The following is an 18368-nucleotide window of genomic DNA, read 5'->3' on the forward strand; positions in this document are numbered from 1 at the left end:
ATGAAAAGTGGCTGACTTCACAGGTCAGCCACTGAAAGCTTATTTAGGCCACAGTATACACTATAATATAGAACTCTGCTTTAGAACACTACTTCTGTGAGAAATTGTTGCAGATTTCTAATAGCCATTTAATGAATGAGCTTCTGGTGCATATCCTGTTTTAATAAAGAATTGCCTAAATTTTTCTAAGTTCCTCATAACTTTTATTAAGTATAACTTAAAAAGTTAAGTATTGATGTTTTAAGAAATTTTCTGGCTATATAACTTTTTCCTTGATCTGCTTAGCATATTGTGGCATTTGCTAGGTTATTATGTTTAATTACAATTTGACCCTTGCAAAAGGTTAGTCTCTTCCTTGAAAGAACTAATATATTTGGCATATGCTGCCACAACTTGTAATTCGCTGTCAACTAGATTGGTTAATTTGAGGGAATTTATTAGCTATTGAGCTAAAAGAGGCTGTGTTTTGGGGCTCATCTGAAAGGAGAACTTCAATGGCTGATTTACTTGTGATTTGAAGTAAATGCACTGGCAGTACACTGCGGATGAAATGAAATTCAGGACTGCTTGAGGATGTCATTTGATTTAAAATTATATGTGGTTTGTTATTATACAGTGCCTGTGTTAGTTTTACTACTTTTTTTTTTTTTGTATTTTTCTGAAGTTGGAAACGTGGAGGCAGACAGACTCCTGCATGCGTACCACCGGGATCCACCCGGTGTGTCCACCAGGGGGCAATGCTCTGCCCATCTGGAGCATTGCTCTGTTGCGACCAGGGCCATTCTAGCACCTGAGGCAGAGGCCATAGAGCCATCCTCAGCGCCCGGGCCAACTTTGCTCCAATGGAGCCTTGGCTGCGGGAGGGGAAGAGAGAGACAGGGAGGAAGGAGAGGGGGAGGGGTGGAGAAGCAGATGGGCGCTTCTCCTGTGTGCTCTGGCCGGCAATCGAACCCGGGACTCCTGCACGCCAGGCCGACGCTCTACCACTGAGCCAACGGGTCAGGGCAGTTTTACTACTTTTATCTAAATAATATAATTGAAAATCAAGTAGTTAGTGCCTTCAAATAACCAAACTGAATATTTCAGCAGTACTTCAAAATGTGGACCTGTCTCTGGGCACATTGGCTGACTTCTGTAATCATTGACCATAGCTGTTATTAACTACATGGCTGCTATGTAGAATTATATAGTTAGGACACTGCACAAAGGTACTTGGATGAGGGGGCAATTAGCACCTGAAATCTAGTCTAAGGTTCATTCTCCAGTCAGGCTGTGTCTGCTTGGAGGTCTGGGCACCTTTTTCTAATTCTTCTACCCAGTGGATACATTTCCTAATATGCATAAAGATGAGTACAGGTTAAGAAAAGCCCTAAGTAGTTCTACTTTTTTTTTATCTGTACAGTACAGCATTTCTGTACATTGAAATTTAATTCACTGCTCCTGATGATTATTAAAATGGAGAAGGATTTAATAGCCACTCTTAGTACTTTAATTTTGTATATCAGTCATTTTATTACAGCCGATGTTAGGAATATAAACATTATACAGTATGTATTAAGATGTTGTAGTACTTGATGGAGTAATTTTTGGTAGCAAAGTAAGCTATGCTTTGTTTTTATCCTGAGCCTTAAAGTACAAAGACTTAATAAGAATTTCCTAAGATACATTATATAGCATACTATGGTAGGAAGAAAATACGGGCTTTGGAATCAGAAAGACTTGGATTCAAATCCCAGCTTTACATTTACTAGCTATAAACTGGGACAAACTAAGATTTGTGTCTTTATTTTTCTCATCTGTCAATGTAAATGGAACCAGCTACTTACTGGGTTGTTGTGAAATTAGAAAACAATGTATAAAGCAAATTTCACGTGCTCATTAGATGGTTCCTTTCCACCCCTTCTACCTCAACTCTGTAAAAATCTAATACCTGGAGACTGTAGCAGTGTTTGGCTAGCTTTATCTTTACTTCCCTGAGCAAAGCCCTCTTTGTTTTTATATTTGTTGAAAATATGTCAAGGTGTATTTTTGTACTTTGTCTTGGAAAGCTGATAGAGTATCTCTCAGAATACCATTCTGAACCTCATTTGAACCTTTTTTTTTTGCTAGAGTAGGATATTTGAGGAGTTGTGAAAGGATGCAGAACATGCAAGATTATTTTTTCTTAATAAAAACCATGCCATTAACTTAAATTTTTATTATGATTTTTCTGTTTGTTAAGTATGGTGGGAAAAACACCTGGTTAGTGAGATTGAGCATGAACTAAATAGACCCAGTAAGAACAAACTCCATGGTGTTAATTTGGAGACATGTACAGACACAATTATTTGACTCTATTAGAACTGAGTTGAAAATCCCAGATTAATGTGAGTGAAGAAATAAGTATCTTATTATGACTGATTAGGCTTTAATTTTGAAATAACAGAGTGACCCCTAGATATCATAAAATCAGGTTTAATAAATTATATATTATTTATAAATTATGAATAATTAATTGATAAAATTGATGAATTTGTGCTGCTCTATATCATGCTTTGAAGAATATGTGACCCATATCTATAAACCTCATTCTTGTAGCTGAGAGGGAAAACTATTAATTTAATCTTTATTTAGGATAAAAAGCCTTTTTTAGAAGATAATAAGGGTATTGTCTACAGACTGTATTAACAGTTTCAGAGAGTTGTATTTATTTTAAGAAATGAAAATATTAATTTGTCCTTTTTTCAAATCCTTTGTCTACATAGGCATTAATTCATGGACTAAACAGACATTATTATTCTATTACTATTAACTATCGAAAAAATGAACTGGAACAGAAGGTAAGTTTAAATTTTTGTGTTAGAGAGAGAAAGAAAATATTTTTTTCATACTGTGTAAAATACTACCTGGTATATTTGAATTTGAATTGTTGACCTATTTCAAGGGTGTGTTCTAAATATTTTTTTATTCCTGGTGAATTGCAGCATAAAAGAAAGGAATATTTTATTGGCTATCAGAAGACATTTTATCTTACTGGTAGGTGCTAAAATAAGAAAGAAAGAGGAAATTAACATTCCAGTCTGTTTTTATGACAAATTATAAAAATCTTGCCCCTTGTTTTGTGATTTTTTTTTTTTTAATTCAGAGAGAGACTTGGGCATGTGCTCCGACCAGGATCCACCTGGCAAGCCCACCAGAGGATATGCTCTGCCTATCAGGGGTGTTGCTTAGCAATTGAGCTTTTCTTAGGGCCTAAGGCAGAGACCAAGGAGCCATCCTTAGCTCCCAGGACCAACCCCCAATCTGGCCATGGTTGCAGGAGGGGAAAAGAGAGAGAGAGAGAGAGAAGCAAGATGGGGAGGGGTGGAGAAGCAGGTGGGCACTTCTCCTGTGTGCACTGACTGGGAATCAAACCCAGGACATCTACAGGCTGGGCCATGATTTTCCTGATTAATTTATTCTCTAATAAAATGACCTTTTGTAACAAAATTACTAAATAGTTTTCCAGGTTTAAAGGAATAAATTAGATTGTGATTGTTTACTATTTTTAAGAAAGTACCATATTTGGCCCTGACCTGGTAGCTCAGTTAGTTGAGCATCATCCCAATATGCCAGGTTTGTGTGTTTGATTCCTGTCTGGGCACCTACAAGAATCAACCAGTGGTGCATGGATAGGTGGAACAATAAGTCGATATTTTCCTCTCTCTTCCCCTATACCTCTCTCCCCCTTCCCTCTTTCTCCCCCCTCCCTTTCCCCCTCCCCTCACTCTTCTTCCCCCTCCCCCTTTCCTTCTCTCCCCCCCCCCCCCATCCCCTCTCCTCTTCCCCTCCCCCTCTCCTTCTCTCCTTCTCTTCTTCTCTCCCTTCCTCCCTCCCTCCCTCCCTCTCTAAAATCAATAAATTAATTTTTTTTAAAATAAATAAAAAGTACCAGGTTTAGGATAAACTAAAAGATGGATCAAATGGGAAATACAGTATGGGGTTTTCAGCATATAGAGCTAGATTCTTATCTTTGTTTATATGAGACAATTTTGAAATTTGATTATAAAATTATGTAGCATCTTGGTGGATTAGCATTCTTTTGTTTCTACTATTTCAGGATTATTTCAAGTGCGGTTTTTTTCTCCACTAATGTCAAATGTTTAAATCTGTGTATTGCATTTTGCAATTACAATCTGAACTGCTTTTTTTTCCTTTACTATTAAAAATTATTCATCCCTCAAATTAGCTTCTCCTGTTTCTAAGTTAAGACAAAAATTTTTTAAGAACACTAAATACTATTGACAGCTAGTAAGTTTTTCTGTGTGTGTGTGTGCACTCTGAAGTCCACATATGGTAAGTAGTCAGTAGTAAACAAGACCTTTCTTACCAGTTAGAACTGTTCCTCACCAAGGTACCTTAGGAAGGGATTCTAGTGCATATGATGAGTGGGGGGGGGAGTAAACTGGGCTCTCTGTACTACCCCCTCTTTCAATCAGGTGACTTCCATTTTTAATCTGAAGTTTGTTAAACCACTGTTTTAAAAGATCAAAGCCACCAGTAAACTGACTTAAGGTCCTAGGGACTGCAGGGGACCAGATCTTCTTTCGCTTGAGGGAAACACAGAGCCATAAAGCTCTCTTCCAGTTTGCTTGTGTCCCAAAGTTTATATCTGCTGTGGTAGATGTAGTAGATAGCTTGAAGTACATTTTCATCACTTATTTTTAATTTACATAGAATAGGTGTCAGGCCTGATGAGGTGATGGCACAGTGGATAGAGCATCAGCCTGGGACGCTGGGACCCAGGTTCAAGACCCCAAGTTTGCAAGCTTGAGTGCAGGCTCACCAGCTTGAGCCTTGCGTCGCCAGTGTGAATGTGGAATCATAGACATAACCCCAGAGCTGTGGTCTTGAGCCCCAAGGTCATTGGCTTGAGCAAGGAGTCAATAGCTCAGCTAGAGCCCCCCAGTCAAGGCACATAGGAGAAAACAAGTCAATGAACAACTAAGGTACCACAACCATGAGTTAATGCTTCTCATCTCTCTCCTTCTCTTTTTCCGTTTGTCTCTGTCTCTCTCGCTAAAATTTTTTTTCATAAATAAATGAAAATAGGTATCAGCTGTAAAAGGGGGCACTACTTAGGCACACATTGAAAAATTCATTCAGATATATAAGTACTTTATCAGTCTGATATCTTACATCCAACTATTTGGAAGTATTCAGGTAACTACATCAAATTGTTTTTCTTTTTTCTTTTCCTTTTTTTTTTTTGGTACCACATAAACTTACTACTATCTTTGGCATTAAAAAAAAACAAACACGTACAAATACATAAATTAATGTTGTAGTTAGGTTCTCAGTAGCTCAGTTCAGGTACTTTCTTGTTACCAAAAGCCTTGCCTTGACTCTTATCCCACCGACCTGTATACTTAACCCTAAGCCTTACCCGAGGGTCCCAGTGGAATCCTTGTCTAGGCATGGTAGGGAGAGCCTGCTGCTCTGTGGGAACTCTGTTTGCTTTTGAAGTGATAAGAAAATCCAATTCTTAACACTTAATTGCAGGTAGCTTTATAGCTAACATGTACTATAGTTGCAGCTGCACTGAAATTTCCCAAGGACATACTTTCTAAAACACTATCATAGGCAAAAATGGGAAGCATTCAAAGAAATTAGAGCTACTTTTACAGGATTTTTTCCCCAAAACTACTCTTGTCCCCATGGGCCCTTGGAAGAGCACAGGGGAATTTGGAGATTTTGTTTTTTAAAAAGTCTCAGAGATGTTTTTGACATGTAGCTTCTTCTATAGCAGGGGTCAGGAACCTATGGCTCACGAGCCAGATGTGGCTATTTTGATGGCTGTATCTGGCTTGCAGACAAATCTTTAATAAAAAAAATGTTAAAAATATAAAACATTCTCTAGCCTGACCAGGCAGTGGCGCAGTGGATAGAGCATTGGACTGGGATGTGGAAGGACCCAGATTCGAGACCCCGAGGTCGCCAGCTTGAGCGCGGGCTCATCTGGCTTGAGCAAAAGCTCACCAGCTTGGACCCAGGGTCGCTGGCTCCAGCAAGGGGTTACTCAGTCTGCTGAAGGCCCACAGTCAAGGCACATATGAGAAAGCAATCAATGAACAACTAAGAAGTCGCAACGCGCAATGAAAAACTAATGATTGATGCTTCTCATCTGTCTCCATTCCTGTCTGTCTGTCCCTGTCTATCCCTCTGACTCCCTCTCTGTCTCTGTAAAAAAATAAATAAATAAAAATTAAATATATATATATATATAAAACATTCTCATGTATTACAATCCATTCATTTCCTACTGCTCATGTTCATGGTTGTGGGTGGCTAGAGCCAATCACAGCTGTCCTCCGGTACAACACCAAATTTTTATTGGATAATGCGTAAGGTACACGGGTCGTTGTATGGCTCTCATGGAATTACATTTTAAAATATGTGGCATTCGTGGCTCTCTCAGCCAAAAAGGTTCCCGACCCCTGGTCTATAGCATAAGAACCTTGTACCGTGTATAGTCGCAAAACTCTAAACAGGCAGAGTAATTTTTCTAAACTAAATTCAAACATTTTTTACTATCTCTTCAGATCTTCATGGCTCAGGGATATCACTTAAAATACATTGGTTCAGAAATCATTTTGTAGTCACCAATTTTTTTCACATTGGATAATTGAATCAGTCATTTTAAAAACTTTTATTCATTGATAGCCTGGAACCGAAGAACATCTTTAGAATAAGACTTTTAGAAAAACTATCCTAGTCTTTTGAGTAATACAAACATTCATGTACGTCCTCGTGCCTCCTGACCATCCAGAGTACGATCAGTTTATTTTAAAAATGTGTAAGGCAACATTAAAAAAAAGCAAATGTATGTTCTTCTTGTTTCCATAAATTAGTTATCAAACAAACATGATTTTAAGTTAATAAAACTAACTGGAACTAATTTCATTTTTTTAAAAAAAAACTCACTCCCGGGCATGAAAAAAATTCACTACTCAAAGGGTTAAGACTTTAACTTGAAAACTTATGAACTTCCAAGAATATATACTCAGAACACGAGTCCAGTTTGCAAAACATTGAACTATGGTGTTTAGTTCCATGATCACTCATAGGGTCTGATCCCAATCTGCTAATGTGATTTCAAATTGGGTCAATTTATGATTTCCTTCCCAGTTTCATGACTTTTCATTCTTACAGTAAAGAAGTTTTCATTTTTTTAATTATAAATGGAGTATTAGTATTTGAAATAAATTTAGAGATTATCTAATATAAGCCCTCAATTAATAGAGTACATAAACTAAAGCTTAGAAAGTTTAACACAAAATCATTCAGTAAATGGGGTATTTGCCTTCCTGTCATTTGAAAGCTGAGCTATGTGAACTGTTAAACATCTTGTGTATAACATAGTTTCATTCATTCATTCAACAGATACTTTTACTGCATGTCTGCTATGATTAGATACTATTCTAGAATCTAGACCCTGGAGATCTTGAAATAAACAGGGCAGGGACTTAGTAAGAAGAAAATGCAGTGAACAAGAGAAAGAGGGGAAATGGGGTAGAAAGAGACTTTGCAGGGCCATGGGGGCATGATGGGGGGTGTAGATGGTGTGATATTGAGTGGGACACTTGAAACCATGTCAACACAATAAATTAAAAAGAAAAAAAAGTTATGGTGAACACACAACATAATATACAGATGGTGTATTATAGAATTGTCCTATATAATTAACCAGTGCAACTCCAGTAAATTCAATAAAAATAAAAAAGTTTTTTCAGGTGTTGATGGTGTTATAAAAAAATATAAGACAAGTTAAGGGAAGACAAGTTTAAGATAGTATGGGTTGGCTTTTATATATATATATATGGTGAGCAAAGGCATCTATCTCTAAGAATGAGGAAGGTAGGCTGTGCAAAGATGAGGAAAATAGCCTTTGAGACAGAAGAACAGCAAATACAAAGGCCATGGGGTTGGAGCATTCCTTAGGTTATATAAATTTAGAATTCTTATTAGAGTTTATTTAAGAAAATAAAATTAATTCCAAAAGTTTTTGTGAAATTGTTCTCAAGACAAGTGAAGGAAATATTCTCCATATGGCAAAATAGTTACTTTTTCTTTATATTTTTTAGATGTTGCTAAATTTGCATAAGAAGAGTTGGATGGAAGGTTTGACACTTCAGGACTACAGTGAACATTGTAAACACAATGAATCAGTGGTAAAAGAGATGCTGGAATTAGCCAAGAATTACAATAAGGTAAAAGTTACTTTCAACATTTATTTCTTACAATCTTTGGAATATGTTTGATTAGATGTCAAGCATTGTATAAATATAATTAGTAAAATAAAGTGACCTAATTGGTAGATTAGATAGTAAATATTTTAGGCTTTGCAGCCATCCTGTCTGTCACAATTGTTCAACTCTGCTGTTCTACTGTAAAGTTCATAAAAGAATGAGTGCCTGTGTTCTAGTAAAACTATCTACCAAAACAGGCATCTGGCTAGATTTGGCCCCTGGACTATATAGTTGACCAACCCTGCCCCCCCCCCCCCCCCCCACACACACACTGTATAGACCAGTTAAAATTATTTTACATTTGAAGTCTCTTCAAATTATTCAGAGGACTTTTTTCTTGGAAGGGCAGGGGAACAAGGTGATGTTAGATTGTAATACTTGCTACATAAAATTTATTTTATGAACTTTTCTGTTTTTATATTTAATAAGTTTTATTGAATACCTATGCCACACCTAGGCAATATAATAAGAAGCAAGACCTGTCCTCACAGGACTTGTTTTCTAGTAGGGGAAACAGTAAACAAATAAATACAACATAATACTTTGTTATTAGTGCTATGAAGGAAATAAAACATGTTGATGTAAAAAAAGTAGGAGAAGCCTGACCTGTGGTGGTGCAGTGGATAAAGCATCGACCTGGGACGCTGAGGTCACCAGTTCAAACCCTGCACTCGTCTGGTCAAGGCACATATGGGAGTTGATGCTTCCTGCTCCTCCCCCCTTTCTGTCTGTCTGTCTGTCTCTCTCTCTCTCTCTTCTCTCTAAAATGAATAAAAAAATAAATCAAAATTAAATTTTAAAAAATGTTCTCTTAAAAAAGAGTAACTAGGGGAGACCAGTTTATATGAGGACATTAAAAAGTTATATTTTTTGCCTGACCGGGCGGTGATGCAGTGGATAGAGCGTCGGACTGGGATGCGGAGGACCAGGTTCGAGACCCCGAGGTCACCAGCTTGAGCGCAGGCTCATCTGGTTTGAGCAAGACTCACCAGCTTGAGCCCAACTAAGGTTGCTGGTTTGAGCAAGGGGTCACTTGGTCTGCTGTAGCCCCCAGTCAAGGCACATATGAGAATCAATGAACAACTAAGGAACTGCAATGAAGAATTGGTGTTTCTTGTCTCTCTCCCTTCCTGTCTGTCCCTATCTGTGCCTCTCTCTGACTCTCTCTGTCTCTGCCACAAAAAAAAAGTTACATTTTGCAGAATCTCCTGAAAATGTTTACTGTGTATTAAATGTATTTGGCCATGATAATGTTTTTGCTCATAGTTTTATGTTCTTTTACAATTTTGAAATTAAGAAAATATTTGAGTTATGACTAAAATGTATCTTCTGCGTTGTATTAATTTCCTAGTGCTGTCATTACAAACTACCATAAACTGGGTGTCTTAAAACAACAAATTTATTCCCTCACAATTCTGGAGGCTAAAAGTGCAAAATGAAGGCCTTGGCAGAACCGTCTGCCTCGAAAGCCTCGGGGGTAGGATCCGGCTTTCTCTTCCAGCTTCTGTTAGTCCAGGTCTTTGGCTTGTGGCAGCATGACTTCAGTCTCTAACTAGGATTAGGATTTCAGCATATGTTTTGGGGGGTATGTGATTCAATCTATAACATGTATTTCCAACTGTTTGACCAAAGCCGCATAGGTTTTACATTGTGACCCAGTACAATGCAAATGGATATACATATATACATATGTAATTGCAACAAAAGTTTTATGAAACAAAACTTACCGTTATTATGTGATATAGTCTATTTTCTTTTACATTTGATTCAATTTCATTCTGTTTCAATTATGCATATACAAGTATTATACACAAATACATATACTTACACCTATTAATGGGTTAAAAATCTAGAATTTATAAAATATATACCCACATTATATACAGTGTTTTTACAAATATTTATTGACTATCTCCTGTACAAGTTGCAGTGGAAAACAGGAATCCTTCTTTCCTTTACAGGGAAATAGGAAGTAAGAAAAGCTAATAACCAGAGTACTACAGAGTACTAAGCCAAAACTGGTGTGTTCAATTTGTCCACAGTATTCAAATACTCCACAAGCCAGCTGCATCAGTATCACCTGGGCTTTTAGAAATGCAGACTGTGGCCCTGGCCGGTTGGCTCAGCGGTAGAGCGTCGGCCTGCCGTGCGGGGGACCCGGGTTCGATTCCCGGCCAGGGCACATAGGAGAAGCGCCCATTTGCTTCTCCACCCCACCCCCCTCCTTCCTCTCTGTCTCTCTCTTCCCCTCTCGCTCCAAGGCTCCATTGGAGCAAAGATGGCCCAGGCGCTGGGGATGGCTCCTTGGCCTCTGCCCCAGGCGCTAGAGTGGCTCTGGTCGCGGCTGAGCGACGCCCCAGAGGGGCAGAGCATCGCCCCCTGGTGGGCAGAGCTTCTCCCCTGGTGGGCGTGCCGGGTGGGTCCCTGTTGGGCGCATGCGGGAGTCTGTCTGACTGTCTCTCCCCGTTTCCAGCTTCAGAAAAATACAAAAAAAAAAAAAAAAAAGAAAAGAAAGAAATGCAGACTGTTAGACCTACTGAATCACAGTCTGCATTTTAACAAGATGTCCAGGAGATTTGTATACTCCTTCAAGTTAGAAGTTAGAGAACACTACTACAGAGAAATCATGTGAAGTCCTGTAGAAGTTCACAGGCTCATACTTTCAGCTTGGAAGACCAGGAGACTGTCTTAAAGAATAACATCTGAACTCGATGTTAAAGCATAAATAAGATTTAGAAATACAGAGAAGTATTACCTTAAGTAAAATGAACATCATGGGCAAAGAAATTGTGTTTGGCTAGAGTATATAATGTGTGAGGGTGTTAATAGGAAGTAAAGTTTTTTTAAATTATTGAAGTAAAGTAACAGGGTTTAGAATATCAGGATAGAGTTATTTTTGATCAGGAGCATGGTATACCAAAACCTGACTTTGGAAGCATAATGTGACAATGGATTAGAAGAAGGAGTGCTGTATATGGAAATTGTATTTAGAAGGAGCTTGCTATTACCCAGACAAAAGGTAGTGGGTGTCTGGGTTATCATAGTGGTAGTGGGAATAGAGTCCTCAACAGACAAATAAATAAAAGATGGCACCCGTTTGGATAGATGAAGTGAAAGAAGAAGGAGGACTCGAAGAAGAATTCAAGGTTTCCTGCCTATATGACTAGAAGTATAGTGGTACCATTAACATTTCGAATTTAGAGCAGTGGAAGGACTGAGAAAGGAGATAGTTTCCTTTTACAGAAGCAGTCACAATGTGGGACTACAAACTAATGGTAGGCTAGAGTTCCGGCTTTTAGACACTTAAAATTGATATTGGTTATCACACCAGAAATTAATATTTCTCCTTTCACGTTAAACACATCTTATCAAAATAAATATTAACCAAGAGACAGTGTATGAAATTTGCCAAGTGTAGCAGTGTTTTTCTAGAGAATTGAGCTTTGAAAAAAAGTTGCTGGGCTCATACAAACTAAATTCCAGCAGAATTAGGTTTGAAGAACATGCCCTGATTTACATGCCGTGTTCAAGCTGGCGGTCCTCTTTGGTTCTACATTGTAAGGAAGATTTTTTTTTTTAATCTTTCTAGTATATGCTTTTGTGCTGTGAAGAATAAAGAGAAAGAATAGTTAATTGTACTTGAAACAGTTAACCTTTTATAAATTAAGAAATTATGACAAGTTATTATTCAGCAGACTGTAGGAATGGTTTTCGTTTCTCTGTAACGTTGAAGTAAATTCATATTGGTACCACTGCCAGGAAATAACCTATTTATGGTAACTGCTGCCCATCCACAGAAGTTTTTGCTATTTTACAGTTTTAAAAAATCTCTGTAGTACTCAAAAACTTGTAAGGTTTGGCTATAAAATGAAAACAATGTGTAAGCTGTGATATGAAGGATTCCAGATTTGGAAATGTAATTCCCTCTGATTGAAAGAGAATTCAGTGGAGTTTTTAGTAACACTTAAAATATAAAAAGAAAGACCCGTGCTACCAATTTTTCTTCATATTCTTTTTAATTGGTTGGTGTTTTAAGTTAAGGTAATTATTGTTAGGTGCCAGTTAGCTCCTAAAGTAAAAGGAGATTAGAAAATAATTACTTTGTTCCAACTTTTTTATTTTAAGCCTGAATTCCACACAAGGATTCTGCTTGGTTGTTAGTCATTGATTTCTCTTAATTACTGAACTTTACCACCCACCACTGTTATTCCAAATATCCTAATTTATTTATGCCAGGTGCATCAATTTTTAAAATATTGCTATTATTTTGATTGGATATTTTTAAGTGAATGTGCAAGTGAAAAAATGAATTATAAAAGAGTATTTTAAAAATAGCGTAGAAACATAAAAAATTGCCATGTTTTCAGACTTAATAGCCCTATAAATTATGAGTTCTGACAATTCATTTTTCAGGTAGAAATAATTGCTAACTTAGAACCTGAAATAAACTTTGGATATATCTTTTATGTGATTACATATAAAATATGTAATTATATGATTATATTTGTTTTACTACAGTAGCTACATTAAATAGGAAATATTTTGTGCTAGTGCAATAAGATTAGAAAAACAAAACAAGATATAAGTATTGGGAAAATCAGTTCAGGGTATTGTTATTTAAGTATGATAGGCTGTGTTTGTAGTTGAACATAGAAGTCCAAGATACTAACCTAGATAACTGTTAGAATTATTATAATCGAGAATTATGCAGCTGGTAACCATGCAAGTGCTGGTATCCAGAAAATGCATAATATCCAAAGAATTCTGTAAAATTGTTAGAAAACAATAATAAATTGGACAAAAGAGGTAGGACACTCTCTGAAGACGAATGACATGTAAACTTGGAAAAAAGTTCAATCTTACTAAGTAGCAAAGAAAAAAATTAAAATTTATTTTATTTTCAAAATTAAATATTGTTTGGGAAAATGCACCACTAGTGGGAAAGTGAAGTGATACAACATTTTTGGAGCCATCTTCTAATTTTATCTTTCAATTTTAAATGCATATTCTTCTTTAAACCAACATATTCTCTCTTGGTTCTCTTTTAAGGGTTTATTATGAAGAACAAAAAACTATAAATACCAGCTGAGAGAACTATTTGCAACCTGCTATTATGTGTAAAAAATTAAATTGTATAACTATTAAAGTCCCTACTATGTTTACCTTCCCTCTCTTTTTCAAAGACAGCTCTGTCACCTGTATCTCAATATATGTTAACAGGTGCAAGGTAGAGGAGTTACATGTTTTATGTAAATCCTGAATTCTTTTCAGTTTTTACACTAGTAGGTGTTATACTTAAGATGTGTTACCTCAAAGTAACAATGGCCTAAACAAAATAGAAATGTGTATCTCTTGCAATTCAAGACCAGTATGAAACTTTGAAGTCATCACAGACCCAGAATACCTTCAGTCTTTTGCTCTACTTTCCTTATATTGGCCTCCATCCTATAGATTTCCTCATGATTTCAGGGTGATTGCTGCAGCTTTAACCATCCCCTCTGAGTCCTAGGCAACAGGGAAGAAAGGGAGGGCAAAGAGGGATACCTCCCAGCTAAATCAGTTACCTTTCAGAATACTTTCCATAAGTCCTACCCAGCACTTCTAACTATAGGCCATTGGCAGAACTTAGTCAAGTGAACAACACATCTTGCTTTGACAAAGGTTATATAATATAGTCTTCACCTTGGAATAGTTTCGCCTTTAATAAAATCAGGGTTGTGCTATAAAAGAAGAAAGGGACCCTGGTAAGATGGCTCAGTTGGTTAGAGTATCGTCCTAAAGCGTAGAGGTTGCCGGTGTGATCCCCAGTCAGGCACATACAGGAACAGATCAATATTCCTGTTTCTCTCTCCCCCTTCCTCTTTCTCCAAAATCAATAAAATAATAATTTCTAAAAAAAAAAGGGAAGATGTATATTGCGTAGGCAACTAGTAAGCTCTGCCACAGAAATATTTTCAATAAGCTGAACTACAATTTCTGTTACACACACACCCGTGAGTGCTTACACACATATACACATATGATCATTTTATGTTTTTATTTCATGTGATTACATTTTGTAATTGGATTGCCTGTATGATTTTTAGAAAGAAATTATGTTGGTCAGGACCACTTAATAGATCATGGATTTGGATTTGGCTTTATTATTATTGAAGCTGTGTCTTCAAAAAGTAGTCATTTACTGAGTTGCTGTGAGTGTTGCTTCAGTCTTTGGAGATGGATGGGATTCTGTTTAAGTTGCAGTTTCATTGCTTATTGGCTGTGTGGTTATCTGTGTCCCCACCATTCTTTGTGCACACTCCTTTTCTGTGCATTTTATATCGCATTCATTATCATTTGAGATTTACCAGGCAATTAAAGCCTAAATATCATATGAGCTCTTTGAAGAGCAAGAACTATCTTAAATTAAATTCAGAGTACTTAGTAGTGATTATTGAATGTACTAGAGTGTTAGAAGCTTTTTCAAAAAGAGTTGGGGCCCTGGCCGGTTGGCTCAGCGGTAGAGCGTCGGCCTGGTGTGCGGGGGACCCGGGTTCGATTCCCGGCCAGGGCACATAGGAGAAGCGCCCATTTGCTTCTCCACCCCCCCCCTCCTTCCTCTCTGTCTCTCTCTTCCCCTCCCGCAGCCAAGGCTCCATTGGAGCAAAGATGGCCCGGGCGCTGGGGATGGCTCCTTGGCTGCTGCCCCAGGCGCTACAGTGGCTCTGGTCGTGGCAGAGCGACGCCCCGGAGGGGCAGAGCATCGCCCCCTGGTGGGCAGAGCGTCGCCCCTGGTGGGTGTGCCGGGTGGGTCCCGGTCGGGCGCATGCGGGAGTCTGTCTGACTGTCTCTCCCCGTTTCCAGCTTCAGAAAAATAAAAAAATAAAAAATAAAAAAAAAGAGTTGGAAAAAATTTTATAAGTATTACTGGAATTAACGTATGATTCTCCCAATAAGATAGTGCTTGATATCTTTATATATAGACTGTAGATTACTTCACTGGAATTTTTTAAGGGTTTAGTAAATTAATATTTGTAAAGCATGTTTAGGTTAATATTTAATTCCTGGTGGTTATAGGAATACCAGTTTTATTGTTTTTCATACTTGTACCTCTTATACTTTTCTCAGTTTTTCAATTGTTTTGTTTGTTAATTTTATTTTCCCAAGTATGTTTTATTTTAATTTAGAAATCAAATTTGATGGGGTAACATAAAGATCATTTTTTTAAAATTATTCTTTACCCCAAACCTCTAATGTGATTTTCAGTTAATAGCAAATATATTGATTTGATTTTAAAAAAGTAAAATAAATTATCTTAAAATTCACTGGCAATTATGCAGAGATTGTTTAATAGTAAAAAATACCGCCTGACCTGTGGTGGCACAGCGGATGCGACGTCGGCTTAGAATGCTGAGGTTGCTGGTTCCAGGCCCCGGGCTTGTGGGGATATTAGGGGTATTAGACTAGCTGTAACGTGCTCAGAATGTTCAAGATAACAGTCCGTTAGAATCCACCTGGTGGAGATTCTTAAAAGACTGTTAATGAAATATGATATGACCCATGTTTGTTAAAGAATAAATAACATAGAATATGAGATACAGGTTTCCCACTTGAGAAATGTGACCATTAGCAGAAAAAAGAGAATGAGGTTAATGAGGTTAGTAAAAACCTCTTTGAGATAGGGGTACGTCTGAGGGGATTATGATAACATAACAGACCAAATTCCAGGAATTTCTTAGAACTGTGCAGACCGTGCATGATGGGATAGCCATCTGGGGGTCTTTGTTGATAAACTGTTAAAAACGTTTCTAGTGTGAATAGCCACAAACATTTTCAGTGCTTTTTTGTTGGTTGAGTAAACCGAAGAGCACGAATGCAAAAGCAAAATTTGATGCCAAATCACACAAGTTGCCATAAACACAGAAGTTCCCCTAGTGAGGACACTGCTTGTGCCTGAATTTCATTTGTTTCTGCTGCTGCCATTTTTTATTTTTCCTGGTGACTTGCCAGATTAGAACTATGAATGAGGACAAACTGGTCTTGCCCAGATGGTACATAGCTATAGGTAACTTAGGTAGATGGAGAAAATATTTTGGGGGGTTGATGCGATGATCTGGTCTGTCGTAGAATGTAAGAGATGTGCTTACTCTTTGTCATGGGGGTTTGCAACCTTAGTATATGCCTAAATCTGCAGCTGCTCCTCGTTTTCCAGATGGCATCTATGGCTGGGAGTACTTTTTACCATCTGCACTTCTCAAAGACTTTGTGAACTCTCTATTTTAATTATTGGAGATGGAAAAACTAATTGGTAAAGTCGTTATATGATGTAAAAGATTTTAAAAATTGAATTTTTACATTCTATTTAAGCTTTCATGTAAAGTCAGTGCTTTAAATGCCTTTTGACATTCATTGTTGCCTATCTGCCATCTTTGATATTTGCAATACTCCAAAATACTCCATAATAACTACTTTGTACATTGCTTCATATTTTGAGCCAAATCCCAAAACTCTTACCTCCTTCCAATACTGTACTCTTGCTGGCATGTGCATACAACAGCTAATACTGAATGGATATATAGAGTGCAAGCTTATGTGAATTGTTCCTTTCATCTAATATGTTTTTAAGTCAGTCGGTAAGGTATAGTGTCATAATTTGTAAAAGTAATTTAGAAGGATAAACTTTTTATGTGTTGCAGTGTATTAACATATGCAAAACATTGAGACAGTGAGGGAATCAATTTCCCAATTAGGAAATACTTTTTAACTAGCAGAGAATAATGAGTGACATCTGACTTTGAAAATGAACATACTCTGTCTAGGGAATTCTGGATTTGGAGTGTTATTAATTTTATTTTTTCCTTTATACAATTTTATGTGTCATAAGTGTCATATTTCCTAATGATGTGTTTTAAATAAGTATACTCTAATAATCTGTAGATAAAATACTTACCATCTTTTCTTTTAGGCAGGTTCTACTGGGGAAATTCTCTAGATAGTTTGTCCATTTATAAAATTAGACACTTGCCATCTTTGCTCATTTTCAAGTTCTCTGTTTACAAAACTATTAAGAAGGTGTGAAATGCAGCCAAACTTCCCAGTTTATGGGAAATGTCTGATGATTGCATTTCCTACATGTTCATTGTTCACACATGAAGAAATTTGGCAGCTGCAAGATTATTAAGTTAGAGTATCCAAATCTAATTCTCACTGGGATTTTTGCTTTCCTGCTTTCTGCCACCACCATCTCTCTCCCTTTTGTAAACATACTTATGGTTAGTGCTATGGTGTTCTGTCTTAAGGTTGGTGATCCTTAAGTTTTCTTTGTTTTCCATTTACCAGATGCTTATGAGTAAATCACAGACCAGTTCACCTGATTTAGAGCTGAGTTTCAGGCAGTAACATACCCAAACTGTTTAGAAGGAGGTTTCTTAAATGTAGACTTCTCAATAGAGAGGGTTTTTGGTGGTACCACTATTGTGAGAGGGGGCAGTGGTGGGAGCTAATCTAAATGTTGTAATTATTTCAGTTACTCTGATAGAAAACGTACGATCATATACATAAAAGTGTGTAGCTAACTCTAGAAATAGTAAGAAGTAGATTTGTGTTTTGTTGTTTGGGCTGATTCAATTTTTATTTGATTTGGCTTTTAAGGGATTTTTTGTTTGTTTTTTTGTTTTTGTTTTTTGTATTTTTCCGAAGTTGAAAACGGGGAGGCAGTCAGACAGACTGCTGCATGCGCCTGACCAGGATCCACCTGGCACGCCCACCAGGGGGCGATGCTCTGCCCATCTGGGGCGTCGCTCTGTTGCAACCAGAGCCATTCTAGCACCTGAGGCAGAGTCCTTGGAGCCATCCTCAGTGCCCGGGCCAACTTCGCTCCAATGGAGCCTTGGCTGCAAGAGGGGAAGAGAGAGACAGAGAGGAAGGAGAGGGGGAGGGGTGGAGAAGCAGATGGGCGCTTCTTCTGTGTGCCCTGGCCGGGAATCGAACCCAGGACTCCTGCATGCCAGGCCGACGCTCTACCACTGAGCCAACTGGCCAGGGCCAATTTAAGAATTTTTTATGTTAAAACTTCAAATTATTCTGTATTTCTTCATGATTACTTAAGATCACTTATATGAA

The 18368-nt window shown here is 37.6% G+C and overlaps 1 protein-coding gene and 1 non-coding gene across 2 annotated transcripts in view; both read left to right on the forward strand.

The window, feature by feature from the left end:
• PSMD14 (proteasome 26S subunit, non-ATPase 14) overlaps window positions 1–18368 on the forward strand; it is a 114255-nt gene that overhangs the window by 92039 nt on the left and 3848 nt on the right. Inside the window, exons 9-10 of the mRNA XM_066345907.1 lie at window positions 2745–2819; window positions 8103–8228. Of these exons, the coding sequence (XP_066202004.1) occupies window positions 2745–2819; window positions 8103–8228 (201 nt within the window). The remainder of the gene's footprint in view (window positions 1–2744; window positions 2820–8102; window positions 8229–18368) is intronic.
• Window positions 10374–10449, forward strand: TRNAG-GCC (transfer RNA glycine (anticodon GCC)). The gene has a single exon. It is a non-coding gene; the product is annotated as a tRNA-Gly (tRNA).

Source organism: Saccopteryx leptura, chromosome 7, assembly GCF_036850995.1.
Source record: "Saccopteryx leptura isolate mSacLep1 chromosome 7, mSacLep1_pri_phased_curated, whole genome shotgun sequence".
NCBI lineage: Eukaryota > Metazoa > Chordata > Mammalia > Chiroptera > Emballonuridae > Saccopteryx > Saccopteryx leptura.